The 22,290-nt window shown below is 36.8% G+C and overlaps 1 protein-coding gene across 4 annotated transcripts in view; it reads left to right on the top strand.

Moving 5' to 3' along the window:
• The window catches only part of DPH6 (diphthamine biosynthesis 6), a 205,738-nt gene that overhangs the window by 136,878 nt on the left and 46,570 nt on the right, over positions 1 to 22,290 (top strand). For all 4 annotated transcript variants that reach the window (XM_085301636.1, XM_085301634.1, XM_085301635.1 and 1 more), the window contains exon 13: positions 9,413 to 9,655. In XM_085301636.1, coding sequence (XP_085157762.1) covers positions 9,413 to 9,655 — 243 coding nt within the window. The remainder of the gene's footprint in view (positions 1 to 9,412; positions 9,656 to 22,290) is intronic.

The raw sequence follows: 22,290 nt of genomic DNA on the forward strand, positions 1-22,290 counted from the left end.
ACGGCACTTCACTTCGGTACATTGGCATTTTCATTACTCGCTCTTTGCAGTCAGCTAGTTAACAGCATTTATATTTAGGGGAGTTAAAAGTAATTTCCAGAGATGTTGTAGCAGATATTTAAAATCCCCGTGAATTATAATGATTGTACTCTCTTACTCACACATATTGTAATTATGAAAAATAAAATGCAGTCAGCTGTGATGGACATAATATACATTTTCTAAAATGTTGGTGTCTGTATACTCAGTATTCCACATTTGTATCACTTTACACTTCAGACACTAATCCCTTCCATCTTATTTTCCAGGGTCCTGAATGTGCCTTTAGTTTCCTTTTTTTCTTTTGCTTTTCTGATCTTCATTCAAAGTTATATGAATTAAAAATCAGTAAACAGTAACTTTTTTGGAGGGTTTACTCCATSTTTTGGAGAAGACATAGTCAAGCTTAGTGTTCCACATTTTCATAGTTGGCAGATTTTGCTAATGCAGTTGTGTGACAGCTTGTGGCTTTTTGAAAAAGCTTGAGAGGAAATGGGAGGCTTTGTGAAAGGTGACAGAGTAATAGTCATGAAGACTAAAATCTGCTATCCCAAGAAAGAGATGTATCTAAAAATAATCATCCTGTGAGCTTTCTCATTTTCAAGTAGGGAGACTGTTCTTTTTCTGCTTTGGAAAGATGATCMTTTAGGATGTGAGGAAAGGTTTATCCTCTATGGCAGTTAAGTCTTTGAACAGTCTACTGTAATTTTGCGTAAAGGAACAATTTGTGCCCTGTGTGCCRGTGCAGAACTTTGACCCAAGTACAAATATTGAGGAACAGATCTTTGGAGAAGACCTTCAAGGCGTATTTCACTTCCATTTCTTCCCTCTGTGCTGGAGACTCTAATTGGAGCAAAAGGGAGTTTCTGGAGTAGACTTCAGACCTGCTGTCATACCCGTACAAATACCCATATGCAAGCCTTTTTTACCCACTTTTTTGAGACCTCCGTCTGTTCCTTAGATGTTGTAGGCTTTAAAAATTAGGTCTATTTTTGTTTTGTGATTTATACTCCCTTGGAATATGAAAGACAGCTTTTGAGGTATTTTTATGTGAAAATTTCAGTTTTTGAAACTTTATCTTATGTAAATCAGAAATGTGGGTTTTATTTCCATCAGTTGCAGAACAGCATAAAATTGATTTGACATTAATCAAGATTTAAGTGTAATGAACACATCACTGCAAATAATATAACGTTCTGTGATAGACTAGAAAAAAAAAAAAAAAAAAAAAAAAAGACCAGATCTGAAGTTTAAACTTTGATCTTACTTTCTCTTAAGCTTTTTGGCTCGATCGTCCCTCTGTTCTCTGTACTTGTAACATTCCGTTAAACTCCAAGGGACTACAGACCTTCAGGTATATATTGTGTGAGATTGCCAGCTGTAAATCCAGCACGGTTTAAAGGCTCAATTTCAACTATTAGGTTTTTAGAGGATTGCAGAGGTGTTTACAGCTGGGTAACATATTGTGARAGTAGAATGTGCTTGGCTGTGGTTTTCTTGAAGTGGATTTGATATTTGTACTGTGGCTGCTTCAAACATATTCTCAGGTTAAGAACTTTAAGAAGTTCTTTTAAGAACTTTTAAGRACTGCCATTTTTTGTGCTGCTCAGTGTATGCATACTGCATGACTGACACTTCCCTCTGCTATAAATTCCAATTAACAAATGCACTAATTTTTTTAGGTTTGTTTATAGACTTACAGCAATGTGTTCAGTGTCAAATACAAATTTGTGGTATGATGTATCTTCATTTTACTAAACTGCATTAAAAAAATGTACAGCATGGTTTTGCATCCATGAAATWGCAGTATTTTGTTTCAGTTCTTGATACAAAAATGTCCTATTTTCATAGTGACATAGCAACCCACAAATTCAGAATTTAATTTAAAAAAAAACTTAAATTGCAGTTTGATGGAACAAACTGTAACAGTGAAGGAGAATGCAGGCAAATGAGTGATTTGTACTCTTGTAGCTTAGGTAGGTAACCAAATAGATTTTGAAACATATGAAATTCCACCCTAAAATAAGGATTAGAAGACTGCAGTCAGTGTGTTTGAAAACTGATTTGTAAGCCTCTAAATACTATGGAAATGTTACAGATATTTCAATAAAATAGTAATAGCAGATATTATTGATTAATTATACTTCTGCACCCTACCTAACTGAGAAAAAGATTGTTTTATTTAAAGAGACATTCTAGTGCAAGCATGTTTTTGTTATAACTGGATTCTTACACGTATATCAAAATTTTTTATTTGAAGATAATCATAACARCTAATTTTTTCAATTTTTCATTTAGGAGTGTATTCTTCATCTTTCATCTCYTGATACTGTATAAATTTCCCAAATAGGAAACCAGATACCAGATTAAACTATCTATGATCAACACATTTATGGAATTTTTCAACAAGAAATGTATTATAGTTCAGGAAAAATATGCATATCATATTGAAGATTGTAATGTGTTAAAACCATGTCAGTCAGATATAATTCAGGTTCATAGTATGATCTGAAAGCCTTTCAATTACTATTGTCTAAATGATACCTTTTAAAAACTTTATTCAGGCTGAATAAAAGATTTCACATTGTRGAAAGCAATTTCACCATCATTAGCTAAATAAGAGGGCCCTAGGAAGAAAGGATTATCATATATTAAATTAAAAGTTCACCACCTTGCAGCTTTAATCCTTTTAGAAAAGATGATTTCTATCTAACTTAATCAGCCAGCGGCCTTTATTGCCTGAAGTATTAATTGATTTGGGTCTTCATTAAGGTCAGAGGTGCGCGTGGCTGACCAGAGGCTGCCTATTAGCGCGCTGTCAGTTATGCTTATTTACGTTGGCCGGCCGTAATGGTGGGTTATCTGACGGTTAGGGCAGAGGGTCACCGGATCTTTTGTGTGCCCTGACCCGGTAAAGGGCAGCACTCGCCCGGACACCACGCTGCATCCGGAACGAAGATTTAGGTGATTGCATATTGACTCCGCTCATTCCAAGAAACACGCGTTTGTTCATAGGGGGCAAATGTTACAAATATTGACATACAGACAGGCAGGTACCTGGTTGAAATGTCTCCATTAGAAATTTTCTGGAATTTCTGGTTTTATGCCAGTTTGTCACTAGTTTTAATAACACCAGTAGCAAAAGTTTAATAAAAGTTTTAATTGTTCTATTCCAAAGCAGTCATGGCACAGTTTGTGAGAAATACACATATTCAAGAGTAACCATTGGCCTTTAATCAAACTTCAAGTATTGACATTAAGTCTAGATAGCCCTCAGCTGGAGGAGCTTTTTAAAGAAAAGTAGTACTGTATTACTGGTTTTCGACCTCTCTGGATTTATAGACCCCTCTTCCTGCCTGCCTGACTGCCTCCCTTTATTTCTTCCTTTCTCTCTTCCTTTTTTCATTCCTTCCTTTCTTTCTTTCTTTCTTTCTTTCTTGCTTTCTTTTTTTCCTTTCCCCCTCTAGAGACATGAATCCCTATTTAAACTTACTATTAACAGACTTATTTTTCTCATTTGGCAATTATGAAGTTGTTTGAAGTAGTTCACTGACCCATAGTATCCACAGATAATAAAACTGTGCAACAGGCTGAGTACTAATGAAAAGAAGAGACATTAGAAAATTAAAATAGCCCTATAGTCTAAAATAAATCATTATTTCAATCCAGTGTTGCTGCAATTAATGTCTGTGGTTACTGTAAGAGGAAGAGATGCAAAGGGAACAATTATGTGCTTAAGATTAGGTTGCATTTGTTTTTTTCCTTCTTCTTGAACAGCAAGTTATGTGGGGCTRTATTGTACAAATGTCCTAAGATACACAACTATTGTATATGTATTTAAAATGTTGATAAGACTGAAGACTCAGTTATAGCTTCAGATTTGCCAAATGCCAGCATCAAATACTGTAACCTTTGTTACAAAAATTTATGTATGCATATATGAGACAGAGTCAGAGGATCTGTAAAGCAAGTATTGTTTATAGAATTACTGTAATTTCTTTTTATTTTGTTACAAAACATTCAAGAACTCCATTTAGGATTATTTCGTTTAAGTTCTGAATATCATTAAAGTTTCAGGTAGAGGTGAATCTTTAGCCGGAAGTACCAAAGTGTGGAATTAATGGCTGTAGATTCTAGAGAAAGGATTCATTTGAACAAATCTTTGATTTATTAAAACTGCCAGTGGTAGGTTTTCTCTCTATAGAAATGCAACTCTTGTGTAACCAGATAATCACTATTATATTGGTATTTAAATTAGAAGGGACATTTTCCCATACTATATATGGTCAGTTGTGCAATAGTATATATGAAGAAAAAACTAATCCTTAATTTATGTGATGAAGTTTGGCTTCTCCCTGGGTGGTGATTTTCCACATATGTCTAAACATTTTAGTAGCTATAGTTTTTTCAGATAATATTTTTCCCTGTGCTTCTCAAAAGGGTTTRCGGAATCATGTTGGTGGATAGGGAAGGGGCAAAAGCGTTCATGTTTATGTTTTTTAAAAATCTTTAAATTTCTGATCAGGGTGAATTCAGTCAACAGTGTTGTTGTTTGCTGTTCATTTGCACTTCCAAGTAATTAATATATATATTTTTAAAAAATAGGGCTTCTATTCCCCTGAGTAGCAATAATTAGAGCTTTCTGCTGTTAATTTACAGCTTAACTTAGTCCTTAGGTCAAATAAAGTTGCCTTTCCTGAACTGTAATTGTGGGAAGAACCAACTTGAAATTTCAGATATATTGTGTCTTTTGGGTGACTTACAGTACTGTTAAAATTCCTGGGGTAGAACTATTTGAAGGGACACCAAGAGTTATACTGACTTTTCCTTTCCAGAGTATCATAGGTGCTTTACCTTTCACTTTCCTAAAAAATGAACGCCAGAGAGTAAGCTTAAAAAAAAAAAAAAAAGTGAATCTCTGTGTTAGCTGTGATCTAGCTCTRTATTATACTTGCTTTCTGCAGCACAGCTACAAGAGGAAAAGCAGTAATTCTCAAATAACAGCTTTGCATTCCTATCTGTTGGAGGATAAATTGCATATTTTGAGTTCCTGATTATCCATTGCCTTCCCTTGATTATTTACAGTAGTGCTACCTGATTTAAAAAAAAAAAAAAGTATCATGATAACTTATTAAGATTCACCTTTCATTTAACTTGAACTGATACAAATGAAAATAAAAAGGGGAGAATGGAATCACATAAGATCCCGTTTATACACTGCTGACTTCAGTGCAGCTATATTAGAAATAAACTGTAAAAGCATCTCAGCGGCACAAGTGTTTTTTTTTTTTTTTTTTTGGGGGGGGGGGTTGTCAAATATATATTGCAGTTTTAATACAAGAAATGTGGGGGGGGAGCTACAGTGAAAATAAAATCATCAGTGTAAGCTGAGACATCCAGTGCGTAAATACATACGCATTATAATTTAGTTTTGTTTCTGTGCTGAATTTACTGGATATGCCACTCCTCTAGACTTGATACACCGTGAATCCGTAGCCTGAAAAATCTTCTGTTATCCTTGTAGATGCTCCAAACAGATAAACTGTTGCGGAGTTCTAGCAGGGTTTTGCTTCCACACTTCCGCAGCGCAGGGACTGACACCATACCTTGCGGCATCTCTGTCGTAAGACTTCGGCGTTGTGARCAAGGTATTAGAAAGTCTTCCCTGCTTTAAATGTTTTTTACTCTGCTAACAATTTTCTGTATAGTGCTTCAGACATTGCAGAGACAGCCTCTTGAAATCTGCTCAAACAGTGTTTTTTCCTGGTTTGCTGCCTTGCCCCTGCTGGTTGTTTATTTATACTTGGGTTTCGTGGCCGAGTCACTCGGAAAGAGGAGCRTGCCTCCTCCCTTCCCTTACCCTAAACTGTGTCCCCCCGGAATACAGCCACTAAAAACCTGTGGCCTTGTTTTGATCCTTTTTCCCTCTTTCCCCCGTGCATCCACCTTTTCATAACGTGGTGGCATGTTGGGAATACTGTTTTTCTATTAATTATGTCTTAAGATACAAACAAGTATGTTAGGAACAGCAGATTTTTTTAATTTATTAAAAAAAAAAAACTCTGCAAAATTCCTACTGAATTTGAGCCAAAAGTGGTGCCAGTTTTGCTCAAATCTTTCAGAGATTTGTTTTGACCTTGCTTATGACCAGTGAGGCTAATTGTATCAGAACTATCCAGGATACTTTAAGAAAGTGCTATCTTAGTCCATATTTCAAAACACTGACAGATATTTTGTCGTTAATTAGTATTCATATTATGTCTCAAACAATCTGTTCAAGAATAGGGGAAGTGAACTGGTTGAATAGCTCTTCTGTCTACCTAATAATTAACATGGTTGATGCATGAAAAACCAGGGGCCTAACAGCAAAAAAGGAAGAAATATTGGTAGTATGATTTTTCTGTAGTATAAACTACCTGTATTGGAGGCTTTGGCTAATACATGGATTTCACTTAGCAGGGGTGAAAATGAATACCTTATTTTAAAAACAAACCTGTGCCCCTCTGAATCGTATCTTTCTGAATTTGCTTCTCATCTTGTCAGTATGCCACTTGATAGCTGGCTGGACTCCCTTGTTCAATGGCACATATTTTAAAATAGCACTACCAAAAAAAAAAAAAAAAAAAAAAAAAAAAAAAAAAAAAAAAGACCATTTGTTCCTATAAACCAAAATACTACTTGCATTTTTTTTTTCCAATTTCAGGATTATATATAGCATTATCAAAACAGTATTTTAGTTATTTTAAACAATTTAAGTAGTTGACGGGTGTCAGTTGATATATTATGTTTCCTCTCTGCCTCCTCCCCCTCTTCAGCTGCTAATCATAGAACTTGTATGCCAAATTGTATAAGATACTCTTCCAATAGTTACATGTGTGAGTCTTTTGTGAGACACAGACAGTTACTAGGACAGATTTGGAGTTGCATATGGGTCTGTCACATGGTTTGATTGCCATGTCTTCTAGGACACAGATTTCTTTTTTAATTATTCTTAATTCTGAGGAATTTTTACAGTTTATGCAGAAAGTTCCGCAAAGTTCTGTCTAAAGGATTCTTGCTCAGTCCATTTTCCCTCTCTTTACTCACAGCAAAATGCTTCCTGGGCTGACCTCAAAGCTGCTTACACCCACCTTATTTCCTGCTTCTTTATTTAGCTTTCTTTTGATATTGAATAGCATTCACTGTTTCACTGATCAGCAAAAGTACAGACTTTCTAGAGAAGTACAGAATAAGAGGATGAAGAGTTTTGATGTTTACGTTAAGATTTCATAATAAATCTTTGAGGGGTCTGATCAGTAAGAATGAACATTTCCTTTGGTGGCTGCTGTTAAAAAAGTAGGTCTTCAGAGTGTTGCCAGGAAGACTTAYGAAAATCCGCCCAAAGTAACTACTGTGCAGCTCAGTTTGGCATATTGATGGTATATCTGGCCCCCGATTTTATTCAGTTTTCCTAGGATGACTTCATCTCTATGTTAAGTAGCACTCTTCTGCAGCTTATTTTCAGTCTGCAGTTGCCTTTTACCTTCTGATGAATTGTGGTGATTTTTACTAATACGCAGTCTTTGATTTATGCTGCAGTATTGTTTTTATACTGAAGACATTACGGATATATATCTGTAATACTTAATACTTAAAAACCTATGACATGGGTAAACCTAAGAAATAACAATTGAAAAAGATAGCACTGAACCAAAGATACTATGCAAGATCAAAGATACTATGCAAGATCGTCATCAGTGGCGTGGAGTCCAGTTGGAGGCCTGTGGCTAGTGGCGTCCCCCTGGGCTCAGTACTGGCTCCCATCCTGTTCAACTTCATCAGTGACCTGGATGAGGGGACAGAGTGCCTCCTCAGCAAGTTTGCTGATGATACCAAGCTGGGAGGAGTAGCTGATACACCTGAGGGCTGTGCTGCCATTCAGAGAGACCTGGACAGGCTGGAGAGCTGGGAGGAGAGGAACCTCATGAGGTTCAACAAGGGCAAGTGCAGGGTTCTGCACCTAGGGAAAAATAACCCTAGGCACCAGCACAGCTGGGGGCTGACCTTCTGGAGAGCAGCTCTGCAGAGAAGGRCCTGGCAGTGCTGGTGGACGACAAGTTGACCATGAGCCAGCAATGTGCCCTGGTGGCCAAGAAGGGCAATGGTCTCCTGGGGTGCATTAGGAAGAGTGTTGCCAGCAGGTCGAGGGAGGTGATCCTGCCCCTCTGCTCAGCCCTGGGGAGGCCTCATCTTGAGTACTGTGTCCAGTTCTGGGCTCCCCACTACAAGAGAGACACAGAGCTACTGGAGAGAGTCCAGTGTAGGGCTACGAAGATGATCMGAGGGCTGGAGCACCTGCCCTACGAGGAACGGCTGCGAGAGCTGGGCCTCTTCAGCCTGGGGAAGAGAAGRCTGAGGGGGGATCTGATCAATGTGGACAAGTACCTGAAGGGAGGGTGTCAAGGGGACGGGGACAAACTCTTTTCAGTTGTCCCGTGTGACAGGACAAGAGGCAACGGGCAGAAACTGAAGCACAGGAAGTTCTGCCTGACCRTGAGGGGGAATTTCTTCCCTGTGAGAGTGACGGAGCCCTGGACCAGGTTGCCCAGAGAGGTTGTGGAGTCTCCTTCTCTGGAGATCTTCAAGGCCCACCTGGATGCAACCCTGTCTACCATGCTGTAGGTGACCCTGCTGAGCGGGGAGGTTGGACTAGATGGTCTCCAGAGGTCGCTTCCAACCTTACTGATTCTATGATTCTAAGATCACTCCTGGAACAGAGAAAAAAATGGAAGATCACTTAAAGAAGGCAAGATTATGCTTAACCATGTTGGGGTGTCTGCGTGTTGTAGTAACACTACATGATGTTACAGGCAGTAACATCAGACATAATTATTCTGAGCTGACACCATAGAGAGTGTTGTAACTTCCAAATGTCTGTCTTAAAGTAGTAAGAAAAATACTGTCACTCATAAGAAGTAGAAGCAACAGGTTGCTCTGTTTTCCTCTTTATACTGGAGCTATTAGACTRTAAATAAGTTTACTTAGAACTCGGTAAAAGTCCTTCCAGAGAGTCCAGAAAAATATAGTGACATTGCAAAAGGTTAAATTACATGTTTCTAGAGGTACCTCATCAATTTAAGCTGAAGATTGTTATCCACATTTGATTATCCATGGATTAATTCTTAGATTAAAGGTTATTATAATGCTGTATTTCTGTAATGTAACTAAATCCGTGTCAAAAATGACCTTTAGATTGGCATGTTTGCTCCATTTTTAGCAATGTGACATATGATGGTAAAGAGCGGTAGTGTTGAAAAAAAATCTAAAAAAGTGAAAAATACTTCCTTTTCCTTCTGTAATCCCAGAAATTTATCTATTCTTTTCTTCCTTCTAGATTGGAGATGTTCTTTACTGCGCTGGACAGATTGCTCTAGTACCTTGTACTATGCGGCTTGTGCGTGGAGGCGTACGGACGGAGGCCGTAGTTTCCCTCCGTCACGTGGAGAGAGTTCTTCAAGCCATGAGCCAGCACGCTGCACTCCAGCACGTCCTCGCTGCCAGCTGTTACGTAACTGACAGCAAGTACATTCCTGTTGCTCATGCTGTATGGCAGAGGAAATTAAGAGAATGTAAAAAGGTAGCTGTAATATCCATTTTCTTCTTTCTAGTTCGTCTTTTTTTTTTCCTTCCTTTCTTTTCTTAATTCTTGCAGTAATACCAGAATTTTCTCAGTGCATTTCAGAGGGGTTCAAGTAAAGCTGGTATAATGAGGTTTGATTGAGCTGTTATGTTCTGACTCATAAGTGGTTGTGCACAATTTAGAAAGAAAATTGCTTAATAGAAAGTTATATTCATCACTAACTTTATCTTAATTCCCCAAAGCATTCTGTTGAAGAGTTCTTTAAGAGTAGCCTGTTCCTCCTGCAAAAATATAAACAATACCTCTTCCCATATTTTTACCTAAGAGGGACTAGACATTTTACCTTAATTTTGCCTTAACTTTTTGAAGGTTGCTGTGTTGAAGTTCTTTTTCCCACTCTTTATTCCAAGAAGTATTGTCAGGACAATGGAGTTTAGTAGTTCACAGTTGCTTATTATTCATCTGAACTTCTAAGACCAATATACTGAACTTCTAAGACCAAATTGTGGCATGCCTGGTTATTTGGTTGACCCTAGATTATCTTTAACAGCCTAATAATTTCCACAGTGATTTATAAGATAATCGTAATAATTTCTACTATTTTGTGCCATTTTTCTTAAATAGCCACAGGACACCTTGCAAGCATGTAAAAGATAATAGCTACAAATCTTTTAAATAAAACATAACTACTTTCTGAATGAGTATACAAAAGTAGTTACCATATAATTGCTATATATAACTTAATTATTATGGTTTTTCTGGGAAATATATAACTTGGAAGCATAGCATGTTAATATTGCCATAGAAGAAGGATCTGTGCTCCCAAAACTTTATTTCCTTCTATTTGCCTTCACTTTCAGTCTCTGCACTAGGCAGTTGTCTATCTGAGTAAAGATGTAGGCTATACATAGAAATTTACACATTCAGCCTTGATTTATTGGTAGAGGACTCTCATACTACTCCATCACAACCAAGTGTTTTGCATCTAAAACATTCTAGTTCTCTGTGTAGCAACTCATTTAGGGCTACTAAGATTTCAGTTTTTGTTTTGTTCTCTTTTGCTTTTAATATAAATGCGTTTGTTGTACACCTTGCAATTTCTACTCTAGGACATGCTGTCAGTTGTTTCTATTCGTTCTAGTATTCTTGACGAATGCTTTGGTGCAAAGTTGATTTTTATAATGTATTCAGAAGAGGTCAGTTATTAAGATCCTTGTATATTTAAAATTTACCAAAGTAGCTAACTTTTACTACTCTGAAATAACCTTACCATTTGGTCTCCTTTGGAAGAATGATCATAGGTTTTATGGTCTGATTTGGAAGCAATTAGAGTGAACTCAGAAAGACACAGCTGTAACAGAAGCTAGTATCAACATTTTCAAATGTCAGTAATCACTTAGATTTTCTCTTTTTCTTGTGGGAAAGATATACCAAAGTTTGTGTCATCCTGAAGAAGTCCTCAGCGTTTGTATGTGCTAGCAAGATTTATGTCAGATTCTAAGACCTGCTGTGCAGATACCACCATAGTTCTTAAGATGAAGTTGAGTCTGCTAGTATTAAGGAGTTTGTATGCCAGTAGATTTTGTAGGCCCTTTAAATGGAAACGGTGAGTGCAAGACCAGTGCATATATTCAGGAACATTGCCCTCTGTGAAGGTGACTGAGCAGGTTGCCCAGACAGGTTGTGGAATCTCCATTCTTGGAGATCTTCAAAACCCAACTGCATATGGCTGTCTCGGGGCAACATCCTCCAGGTGACCCTGCTTGAGCAGGGGGTTTGGACCAGATGATCTCCACAGGTACCTTGCAACCTCAAGTATTCTGTGATATTTTATAGATATATTATCTTTAGGTGATACTTCTTAGAATATGTACTATTTCATGATGCTTCAGAAGCAGCAATTAGAGATGTTGCACAGTCATAGCAACATTAAGCTAATTCAGAGTTGCTCAAACTACAGGTTAAATAACAGATTGCTGCTGGCGCACAGAGTTAACTATCTAAAAGGTTTCAGGAATGTTTAAGAAAAAACGTGCTGGAGCAACATCTAGCAATTTGAGAGGATGCTTATCAAATCTTATGCTTATAAGATTAGGCTTATTAATCTTTGTTAAGTAACAGTGTCAGAACTACTGAAAAGCTATTAGGTGAAGTAATGTGTGCCACAACATAATCTAAAAATGCTTTGGAAAAATATAGAATACCAATGGGAAGTAGATACAGCTAGTAGTAGTAGCAGCCAGAGGTACTAATTTCCCAATCATTTCATTTGTAAGAGCTTTGAATAGAAGAACTGAATTTTTCCTCAAACTTTGCATACTTTTTTGATTAGTAGTGGTTTATGTACACAGTAAAGCAGAGAAAAGGAAGTAGCACGTTTCTGTTACARGGAACGAGAGAGAAGAATTGTCCTGCTCGGAAAATATAATTGACTTGTTAGTGGAGGTGAATGTTCATCAGTGAGCTTTTGTTTAAGAGAAGAAGYGCTGGTTTGTATGGTATTAGGAGAAATGTTCTTTTTGGCTGATTCTACTCTTAGAACAAAGAAAATAGTAAAGATTTAATTCTGAAGAGTTTCATAAAGTTATAGTACAGTTGTACTTCTGCCTCACTTACTCCACAGAATCAGTGAAGCCAGCAAATGTAGTTTTTGCCCTTTTTAATGTTTTCTTTGATGCAAACTGTGGAGTGCTGTAAGATACTATCTTTCTGTGTGAAATACAGAACACAGTAGCTTTACTCCAAAGACATCTATATTGAAGAGTCTAAATTGTGCATCCTTTTATTTATGCTAGGTTTTGTTCATTTTTCATGTCCCAATACTACTATTGTTCTGTTAGGTACTGTAAGATGAAATAAGTCTTTTTAATGCAAGTAAATGAGTCAGCCAAACCAAAAGAATTTTTTTATTCTTGAGCTTTATTTCAAGCAGTGGCCAAAGGCATGAATCAGTAGAAACCTGCAGATTACTTAATAAGAACAAGCAGTGCCTAAATTGAAAATATTCTGCTGCTGTCATCCATGGAAAAAAGAATCTGTGCAAACAAAACAATGCAGCTCAGAACTCATTTCTTGTAAATTAAACATTATAAACCATATATTTACTTAGGTTTATAAGAGGGATTTTATACTCTACTATTCTTGAATGTTCTGTATTTAATAGTGAAATGATGGCATAGTATGACTGAGGAATTTGTATTTAACACTGTGACTAAATAGTATATATCAGAACTGTCAAAGCTTTCGAGCACCAAAAATTTTTAGTATTCTGTCATACAGCAACGTGTGGTAAATATCTTCTACGTAAGTAATATTTCTTTAGAACTTCAGTTTAGTCATTCTTTGCATTTTATGTCAGTAGTGAGGAAAGCACAAAAGGGATTGTACAAACTGTTTAGAACACAAATAAACTGGACCTAAAGGAACACTGTTTAGAAAGAAGTATGAGAATTGTTCTCTGGATGTGTTTACATAACACAACAGACTTATTTCTAAGATGAGGTTGTTAGAGCAGAACGTAGGCGTGATACTGATCCAAACTTTTGTCTGAGATAAGGCAGTCAGGCAATTTTATCTGCACTTTTGAAGACTTTTTGTCATATTATTGACAGTGACAGTCATTTTTTAGGAACTCCTTGAACTATGATGAGAAAGATGAATTGAGTGTGTTTCAGAATAACCAAATAATTTCACTGATACCCTCAAGAGTACTTCTGGTGAGTAGCCAGGATGGAAGGAGACTGTGAGAGAGAGAGAATAGGGATAATAACCAGRTTGGGCACCCCAGTAACTTCTAACCTATTTTATTTAGGCTCCCTCAGACCCCTATTCCAGGTGCATTCAACCTTCCTGGCTTTTTGTGCAATTCCTTTCCCCTGCTGTCATCCCAGTTCCCTCACTCCAGGTGCCAGCTCAGTATCTCAGCTCCTCTACTTCCTACAGCCGCCTCTCACTGCACTGTAACCCTGAACGCAGCCTCCTCGAACTCCCGTTACCAGAGGCATCAACGATTATAACCTGAGCTGGAATCCAGCCCCCATCCCTCTGTCCTCGTTCCTATGTCCATTTGGGTCCCAGTGTCAATCAAAAGCCATTCGGGGCAATGGAGGAAACCGAAATCTAGTGGAGGGGTGGGAGGCTATAACCGGAGTCCAGCGTGGTGACAGACGAAATAGCGGCAGGGAAGGATGAGAAAATAGCCACCGTGAGGATTTGCTCCAGAAAAGTGTTAAATCACTGGGCTGACAAAAACCTCTTTGGAACAACRTCTTGAATATATACAAGAAAGATCTCCGTTGTTAAAACTAAATAAAAGGGTATTATAGAAATGAAGTCTAGAGTAAAGGAGTCTAGGTAAGCATTTAAGTTCTGTGGATGGATGAGAAAGGCCAGATTGCTATTCAGTAGTGGTTGTTGTAGAAACTAAAATGTAGTTAAGGAAAGTAGTGGTTAAAATCAAAAGAAAACRAGCTGCAAAAACAGAAACAACTGTGCAAACAAATAATCAAAGCAAAGAACTAGAAAAAATAATTGGAATTAACAAATACAAGTGCCATCCACCAGCAGCTTCACCCTGCCCCATTTGAAAGTTACACTTCTTCCACAAATGCTTCTTGAGATAAGCTGCAAGCTCTTGCAGGCACATTCTGGGATATTTTGACACTTTTGGGGAGCTACATATTGGGAGCTTCTTTAATGTACATAATTAGCAATAGCAGCAATTGTGTGGTAAAACAGTTTCTGCCTAATCCAGTAGTTAGCATTCAGAGCTTTTTTAAAAAAGAAAAAAATCTTACAACATTGCTAAAACTTTCTGGAAAATGAACTGACAGTTTTCCAATTAAGTCTCATCTTGTGTTTTTCTTCACATCTTTTAATGACAGTGTCATCTAATATGATGATTTTATGAGTGGTTTTGCTAACTCATTCAACAAAGTAATCAATAGAAAAAATAAGCCATATGGGTTGTAGTCCATTTGTATTGGATGGGACAGATGGCATTATTGATAGATGGAAATAATCCAAATAATTATTGTATAATGATATAACAGTGACTCTGGCTGCAAAATTTTATTAATTTACTCTGTGTACGCACTTCATTCAATAGGGGTGGAGTTGTGCTGCTTAGATAAGAGTTCTCATTGTATTTAGTTCAGAGCTGAATTCACCCCCACCTTCTTTTTCCCCTCCCCATGGGCTTTCCACACAGAATCATCTTTGTAGTAGTATTTTAAGTGGTATATTATACTTCTCTCTGCATAGCAGACTCTACTAAACTAACTGAGATGAGCAAGACCATGGCTACGTTTTTTTTTCCACCTCTGAATATCTGATTTTGGTCACTGTTGTTACCCTAGATACATAGAAGTAATATTCTAYATTGTCTCAGAATTCAAGGATTTCAGTTTAACTACTGTGTATTTTACTTCTTACATCTTGCTAATCCCCAGCAAAACTGAGTATAGGCTGTACAATATATCAGTTTTGATCATTTGTGTAATAGAGACTGGTTTTGTTTTTGATCAAGTGTATATTCCACAGCAAAGTACTAGTAGTTGAGTTTCATCTGTGAGCTAAGAGTACATTAACTTACTCACAGATAAACTGGGAGGCCATGTGCTACTTTTGGAATACAGTTCTTGATAAACATAACTGAATGGTAAAAGTGAATTTAATTTCTTACTTTGATTTGATGGCATATACAGAACTATGCAGCAGCTTTTCCAGAACTGTGTGAAATGTTATCTAAATTTCCTTGTCATAAAAAGAAAAATGTACATGGAAATGCTTTAGTACATTTAGTGCACAATGCTTTTTATGACAACAGATTTTCACCTTTACAATATTAAAGTTAATTTTAAAATTTAATATTAAATTTAGGATTCCCAGTATGTGAACTCTGAATATTAGTGAAGTGAGATTTTGAAAAGCTGGATGAAAGAGTGAAAAAATCTGTTTTGTTAAGAATAGAAGAGAGAGTTGCATAGAAATGTAATATTTAATGGAACTGCAAGGTTTATTAATAACTCTAGTACTGTTGGCTTATATCTTCTGCTTCAAGTAATTCATTTTATAACATTCTATTTTTTTCTTCAGCTGATGATATTATAGATTAGTGTGTTAATTCCACTCTGGGTTATTTTATTAGGCTACTCCCACTATATTTTATACGTTCAGTGATGAAAAATCTTAACTCAGAAAATRTTTTCTGTAACGTGAAAAATTATGTCTTTTGGCTTTTATAACACAGCTCCCATGTGTACAAAAAGGAATCATTAGTTGTCTGGTCYGCTCCTTCCAACAAATTCCTACTCAAACAAATGTAATACAAACTTTGAAAGTTCTCTAGCCCTCCTTCTTCAGGCAGGAGCTTTCTTTTGWATGGTGAGTGTGCGCTATGAGTGGCTGTGATCCCAGGATTGTTTCAAATCCTGCAAAACGTGCTACAGTTGACTTTCATTCCCTCAGGAACGCCAGCCAGGTTGTTGACAATGTGTGTCTTACTCGCACATCGTGGAGAAGTGCTGGGGAGAAGATTTGCAATGTTCATTTGACATGATATATCATGACTGAGTTTCTTGGTGAAATTACTTCAACTCCTGGGCAATTTGATGCCAGCTTTAAATATCTAAATTTAAGCTTCTTTGGCCAGATTTACAACCTGTTTAGACATCGAAAGATGTAAATGAGCGTGAAGTAGGGTTCTTGAAAAACACCTAGGAGTAAAGGTGTAAGAACCACTGGCTTGTAGGGAGCTCCTGCAGCTCGGCTGTCCCGACACTCCCGTAAAGCCCATTTCAGCTTCCTGCCTCTTAAACTGATGACTAAATATTTCTGTAAATCTGATCTTCCCACTTTGTCCACAGAATGAAAATCAGAACAATGCCGAGGTCCAGAACTAGCAGCAGTGTTTTTTGAAGTAATTTTTCCGTCTTCATGGCAGTCATTTAGAGTGGTGTCATTTATCTGTAACACAGTAGCGCTCTGCGTTGTTCAGACRTTGCCATTGTATTTGAACTGTATAGACAATCATCAATTTAAMTAAAATTCATACATACATTGTCTCTTTATCCTAAGTAGAGCAAGAGTAGATACTACTCAAAAAGTGGACACCAAAGCCTGTGCTTGCTGCAAAGGACCAGACAGTTTAAGATGCTCTTTACCTATTGAGCAAATTACTTTTAACTTAAAAGGAATATAAAAAACAGATTTATGTGAAAGAATAGATACTCTTTCGGCATCCTGAACAGATTTTATAAGTCTGTAATATTCAGATACRTGACTTTGTATATTTTATTATACATACTAGTTAATATTTATGTTGAATACAATCAGTATATTTCCAAACCATATTGTAAAAACTGCGCCCTATAAACAGTAATATAGGCAATACTGGTTGAAGTGGTCTCCTCCTTTTACTAGTTTCTCAAACAGAGTAATTGAAATGTGAGGAGTAGAAGTAAATTAATATTATAAAGGTGTAAATGACAGATTAAAACCCTGCTACATTTACATTGCAGAAAAATCTCCCGGGGCTAATTAATATAATTGTTCATATTACCAAAAAAAAAACTGAACCGTTTTGAAAAACATTGCCATAAGCGAGTACGTAAGCCGATCAAAAATTCAATGGAAGTAAAATACATGTTTCTGTTTCCTTTTTTTAGCACAACAGGTTTATGACATTTATTTTTTTACTAGATGCTATTTTGAAGGTTCCACAGTTTGAGATGTTAAAACAGGCCTCTTTTACGGCCCGCGTTGAGATCACGCGGTGCATTCACACAGCTCGGTGATAGAGGGTCTTTCATGTTGTGCCTAGTGTATTTCATTTCCCCTGTGCTAGGATTAAACAAAGCTTTTGTATTCATTTGAAGCGATTGTAATGAGAATATTTAACACAGGTCAAATGCAGATAGCGGAGCTCTGGAGGTCCCTGAAAATATTCCACTTTTTGACACTAGGCAACAGTTAGATGTAAAAAGACTTTTTTACAAAGACTGCGACTTTCACTTTTTCTTTTTTCTAAAGAAATATTCTTATATTCTATTAGTAAATTTAGTGGTAAATTTAAAAAAGTGATAAATTTAAAAAAGGAACACAGGTAAGAGAAAGAACACTAAAGCAGTCTACATGATCTTAAGTAAAGCCATTATTAGAAATTAAATATATAGACACATAAAAAAGTCATATGTTTTGCATAAATGTTCTAAACAGCATAGATTAATTTAACAACCTGTTGCAGCATATAAACATAAAATACAAAGCAGTGTAAAGTAAGAAAGGATAATGTTTCTTATTTGTGTTCATGAAGAAAGACAGATAGGTACAGATGCAGTCAARTCCTCAGTTGATATAAATCAGCTTAACTGATTCCCATGAACCTGTACTGATTTATACTAGTTTATTTGCCACTTACAGGTAATATACACATGTATTTGAACTTTGTATTTCAGTTAGGCAATGTGAAGATATGCACGTCAAGTTACTGAGGGTGGTAAATGGACTGCTTCATCCAGGTAGACTGATTTTCCCCTGCAGCAGTCTCTTTGTGAGAGGTTTTTTGAGTGATTCTTCRTCTCCTTTACTGAAGATATTAATTCTGTTTTGAGCTTGTCGCTTTTGTGCTAAGCAGGAGGGCATATATATATGCATCGGCTGTTTCGCTTGAGTCAGAACCTCTGGTCAAAAGTCTTTTGTGTCGTGACTGTGAAASCCATTAGCAGGATTTCATCCCCACGTCTGGTACTTCTTCTCAGTGCCTCTGTAAAGAGGGTGGAATGCCATTGTGGTTGAAAAATGYCCACGGTCCCACTGTCACTCAGGAAAATTTCCTATAAAACCCTAGTCTAATTACAGATAGGCCACTTTAAACCTCCATGCTGAAGAAATAAACTTCATGAAAGTCATCTGCATTCTCTTGTCCCCTGGACAAGTTAATCCTGATGATCATGATCTGAAAGGATCCGAGGGCTGGAGCACCTGCCCTAYGAGGAACGGCTGCGAGAGCTGGGCCTCTTCAGCCTGGGGAAGAGAAGGCTGAGGGGGGATCTGATCAATGTSKACAARTRCCTGAAGGGAGGGTGTCAAGGGGAYGGGGACAAACTCTTTTCAGTTGTCCCGTGTGACAGGACAAGAGGCAATGGGCAGAAATTGAAGCACAGGAAGTTCTGCCTGACCGTGAGGGGGAATTTCTTCCCTGTGAGAGTGACGGAGCCCTGGACCAGGTTGCCCAGAGAGGYTGTGGAGTCTCCTTCTSTGGMGATCTTCAAGGCCCGCCTGGATGCAACCCTGTCTACCATGCTGTAGGTGACCCTGYTGAGCAGGGGGGTTGGACTAGATGGTCTCCAGAGGTCCCTTCCAAATTTACTGATTCTATGATTTTATGATATCTGTGTGGAATAGCCTCTTAGTCTTCATGGACATGCTGGAACCAAAAAAGCATTTGTGTTGCAGGAAGCAAAATTCAGCTATTGATTCAGCAAATTACCCTGAAAAGAAACTCCGCARTTACCTAAGAAAATGTACACGTGGCCTTTTCCCTCAGGAAACTCCAGTCATAATTTCACCTCAAAAATCTTCCTTTCCATTTGAAACTCTGCAACTATCTGATCTCTATTCAGATACAGAGTTATGCTCTTCTACCACTGAAAACTTGAAAAAAAAAAATAAATTCAGCCTGGAAAATATGTTCTTTGAATAGGCATACTTCTGTAGTAGTGGACAGTACAATCCAAGGGATCCCACTAAAGTCCAATATTTGGTTATCCTCATATCTGGTTCTGTGTGCTGATCATAGTAATAATTTCATTCCCTCCTCTTCCTTTTCTCTGTGAAAAATAACATGCGAGCTTCAAAATTTAATTCTAGATCTTCAGTTTCCTTGCATATAAATGTCAAAAGAAAACCAAAAATTCTTCATTGTTTCCTCTACACCACTGTACTTAGCATGACAAAAATGTGAACTAGCATTATTTTGAAGCCTGTTAGATTTTGGCATAGCAATATTGACCCAGTAACATGTGTGCAAGCTCAGCAGTGAATAATCACTTTCAGCTTCCTCTCTGTGTTTTTTCTGCTTCATGGAGGAAAAATAGAAATGCTTCCATCTGATGCAATGCAAACTTGTAGCTCTTGTCAATCTTTCGTGGTAATACAGTGAACAAAGATGGAAGCAAACTAACTTTGATTTTATTTTGGACATTGCTCAGTGGAARTATTATGCAGGGCTTTGTGTGTCCCATTTAAAAACTTTCTTGTGGAAACATCTTGGCCATCTCCTGTAGTTGACAAAGTCATTACTTATGCATATAACTCAATAAAGGARTAAGTGACTCTGAAAGAGGAAAATACAACTTTATTGATGAAAATACTAATTACTAATCATTTCTTAATTAAGAGTCAGTTATTTTGGTAAAGTTTTATCTTAATTTGTCACATATATGTCTCTGTAGAAACAATTATAAATATCTAGTCAGTAGTGTATTTTTGTACATGTTCTGCAGAATTACATGGGGGAGCTGTATAGATATATAGGTATTCTCTCTCCCTCCCACTTTGTTTATGTATATGTATATATATAATGTATATACACACACAAGTAAAAATTTTATTTTTTCTTAGTATTTCAATTTTAAGAAGCATATATATTAACATGTGTCGCCATAAAGGCTGTTTATTGAAAACTTTCCACACTAACCTCATATACATCACCTGCCTTCAGGCACATAAAAGTTAAGATCCCGATTTATGCTTCAGCAGTAATTTGAAACAAGTATCTTCATCTTCAGTAGAACTGGTATGCTTTCCATATGTCTCAATCCGAAGGCTTTTGAAAGCAGTTAGGTGTGTAATTCRAACTTGACTTATAATTTTTAGGTGCCTGAAATTAATTAATATGAATTTCTTATTGTGAGTGGATTGTAAGAAACTGCTTTAAGTACATCATCAGAGGTTGACTACTATGGCGCTGAAGTGAGGGAAAACCTGTTTTGCAAAATCTACTGACCAATATGAACGACTTAAAATAAATAAAGATAATGTGTGGTCCTAACAGTTTTGCTATACTGTATTCTGTATAACTGACCTTGCTTTGCGGTCATAGCGTATTAAAAAATGAAAGTAGCTGATTATAGTAGTGAAAACAAACCTTTGCYCCCAAAATACTCATACACATAAGATGAAGATTGGTAAATGTTCATATTTTCCAATAAAAATCTTTACATACTAAAAAGTGCCAAATTCAAGATCATTCTCAATTCATAGAATCAGTAAGGTTGGAAGGGACCTCTGAATTGCACGTTTATACGTCATATTATTAGTAAAGGTGGCTGTCCCAATGACTGTCTGGTAATTAATAGGAGTTTAATAGTGCTGCCGGAAATTTCAAATGCCTTTTCTTCTGCCTCCAGCAGCATCACAATTTTCTTCACTACACACTGCAAAATTTAATTACAGCTTTAACAACAGTAGCTAAGAGTGCTGTACAAGTGGAGGAGTRAGTCTACTTAAAATATGTCAGGTGAAAGCTAAGGGTTTTTTTTGAAAATCAGTTCCACAGCTCTGTTTCAAAGTTCAGAAGCAAGGTAGACTTTCAAAGAAAAATCTCTGCAACTAGCATCTGAAATTTAAATTCTGAATCATAAAATAAGCCATCCTTAATGCCCACAAAGTAGATTTTGACCATTAAATTTTCTCTTTTTCTGTCGCATCTGGATACACCTTCTCAAATGATTTTCATCGGGTGGAATCTTTCCATCCGTAATTCAGTTCAACTCTCTCTCCAAAGTGCTTATTTTTGACACTACACATGATGAATAAAACCCTCAGAGTGACAGTCTGTGATCATGTTTCATGTGGCAGACTTCATTTGCTTTCAGTTTATATTGCTATCAATTTATGACTTTGTTCCTTAAATAGTTATCTTTTTTCCACATTGTAACTGATATATTGAATGATGTATGTTTGAGAGGTATTTCAAGGAATCTTAACTTTAATCATTAACTGGTTATCTCTTGGCTCAGGAACCTTTAGTTTATTGTGAGAATGTTAATATTTTTAAAGCAAATAAAATAGCTTTTCAATATATAATTATTTTCTCATCTCTTTTTCATTTTCATACCCTTTTGAGTATCTAGCATACAGTGCTTGAATTTACATTTAGCTCTGCAGGAACTGCTTTAAACATTATTATTACAAAGGAAGAAATGAAAAATCAAAGTGAATTCTTATTCCAGTACTGAGGTACAGGAAGGTGCAATTGCAGTAACAGCAGCCTGCATTATAGTATAGAACTAATTCACAGCTTGAAAGAAAGTCCCTGCTGGGGAGGAAATGTAGGGGAACTGGCAGAATTTTGCTGCATCTGCTCCCTACTGCTAATAAGCTTTAACCTGTTTCATTTTTATTATGCTTACTGTTTAGCTATTTTGCTTCCAAAATTATTTCTGTAACTATGAGAACACATAAAAGGGAGCACGGCGTGTAGAGCTGTTTAAAAATTTAAAACTATCAGCAAGGGAGATTAAAGGCCATAATGAGTAAGATGGTTGCCTTCCCAGTGTGGGTTTTTAGAATTCAGGCACAGGGGCATTGGTGGAAAGACTGAGTGTAAGTAGTGGGTAAAACAGATT

The sequence above is a fragment of the Rhea americana genome, unplaced genomic scaffold, assembly GCF_003343005.1.
Source record: "Rhea americana isolate MKP2758 unplaced genomic scaffold, rheAme1 scaffold_18, whole genome shotgun sequence".
Taxonomy (NCBI): Eukaryota; Metazoa; Chordata; class Aves; order Rheiformes; family Rheidae; genus Rhea; species Rhea americana.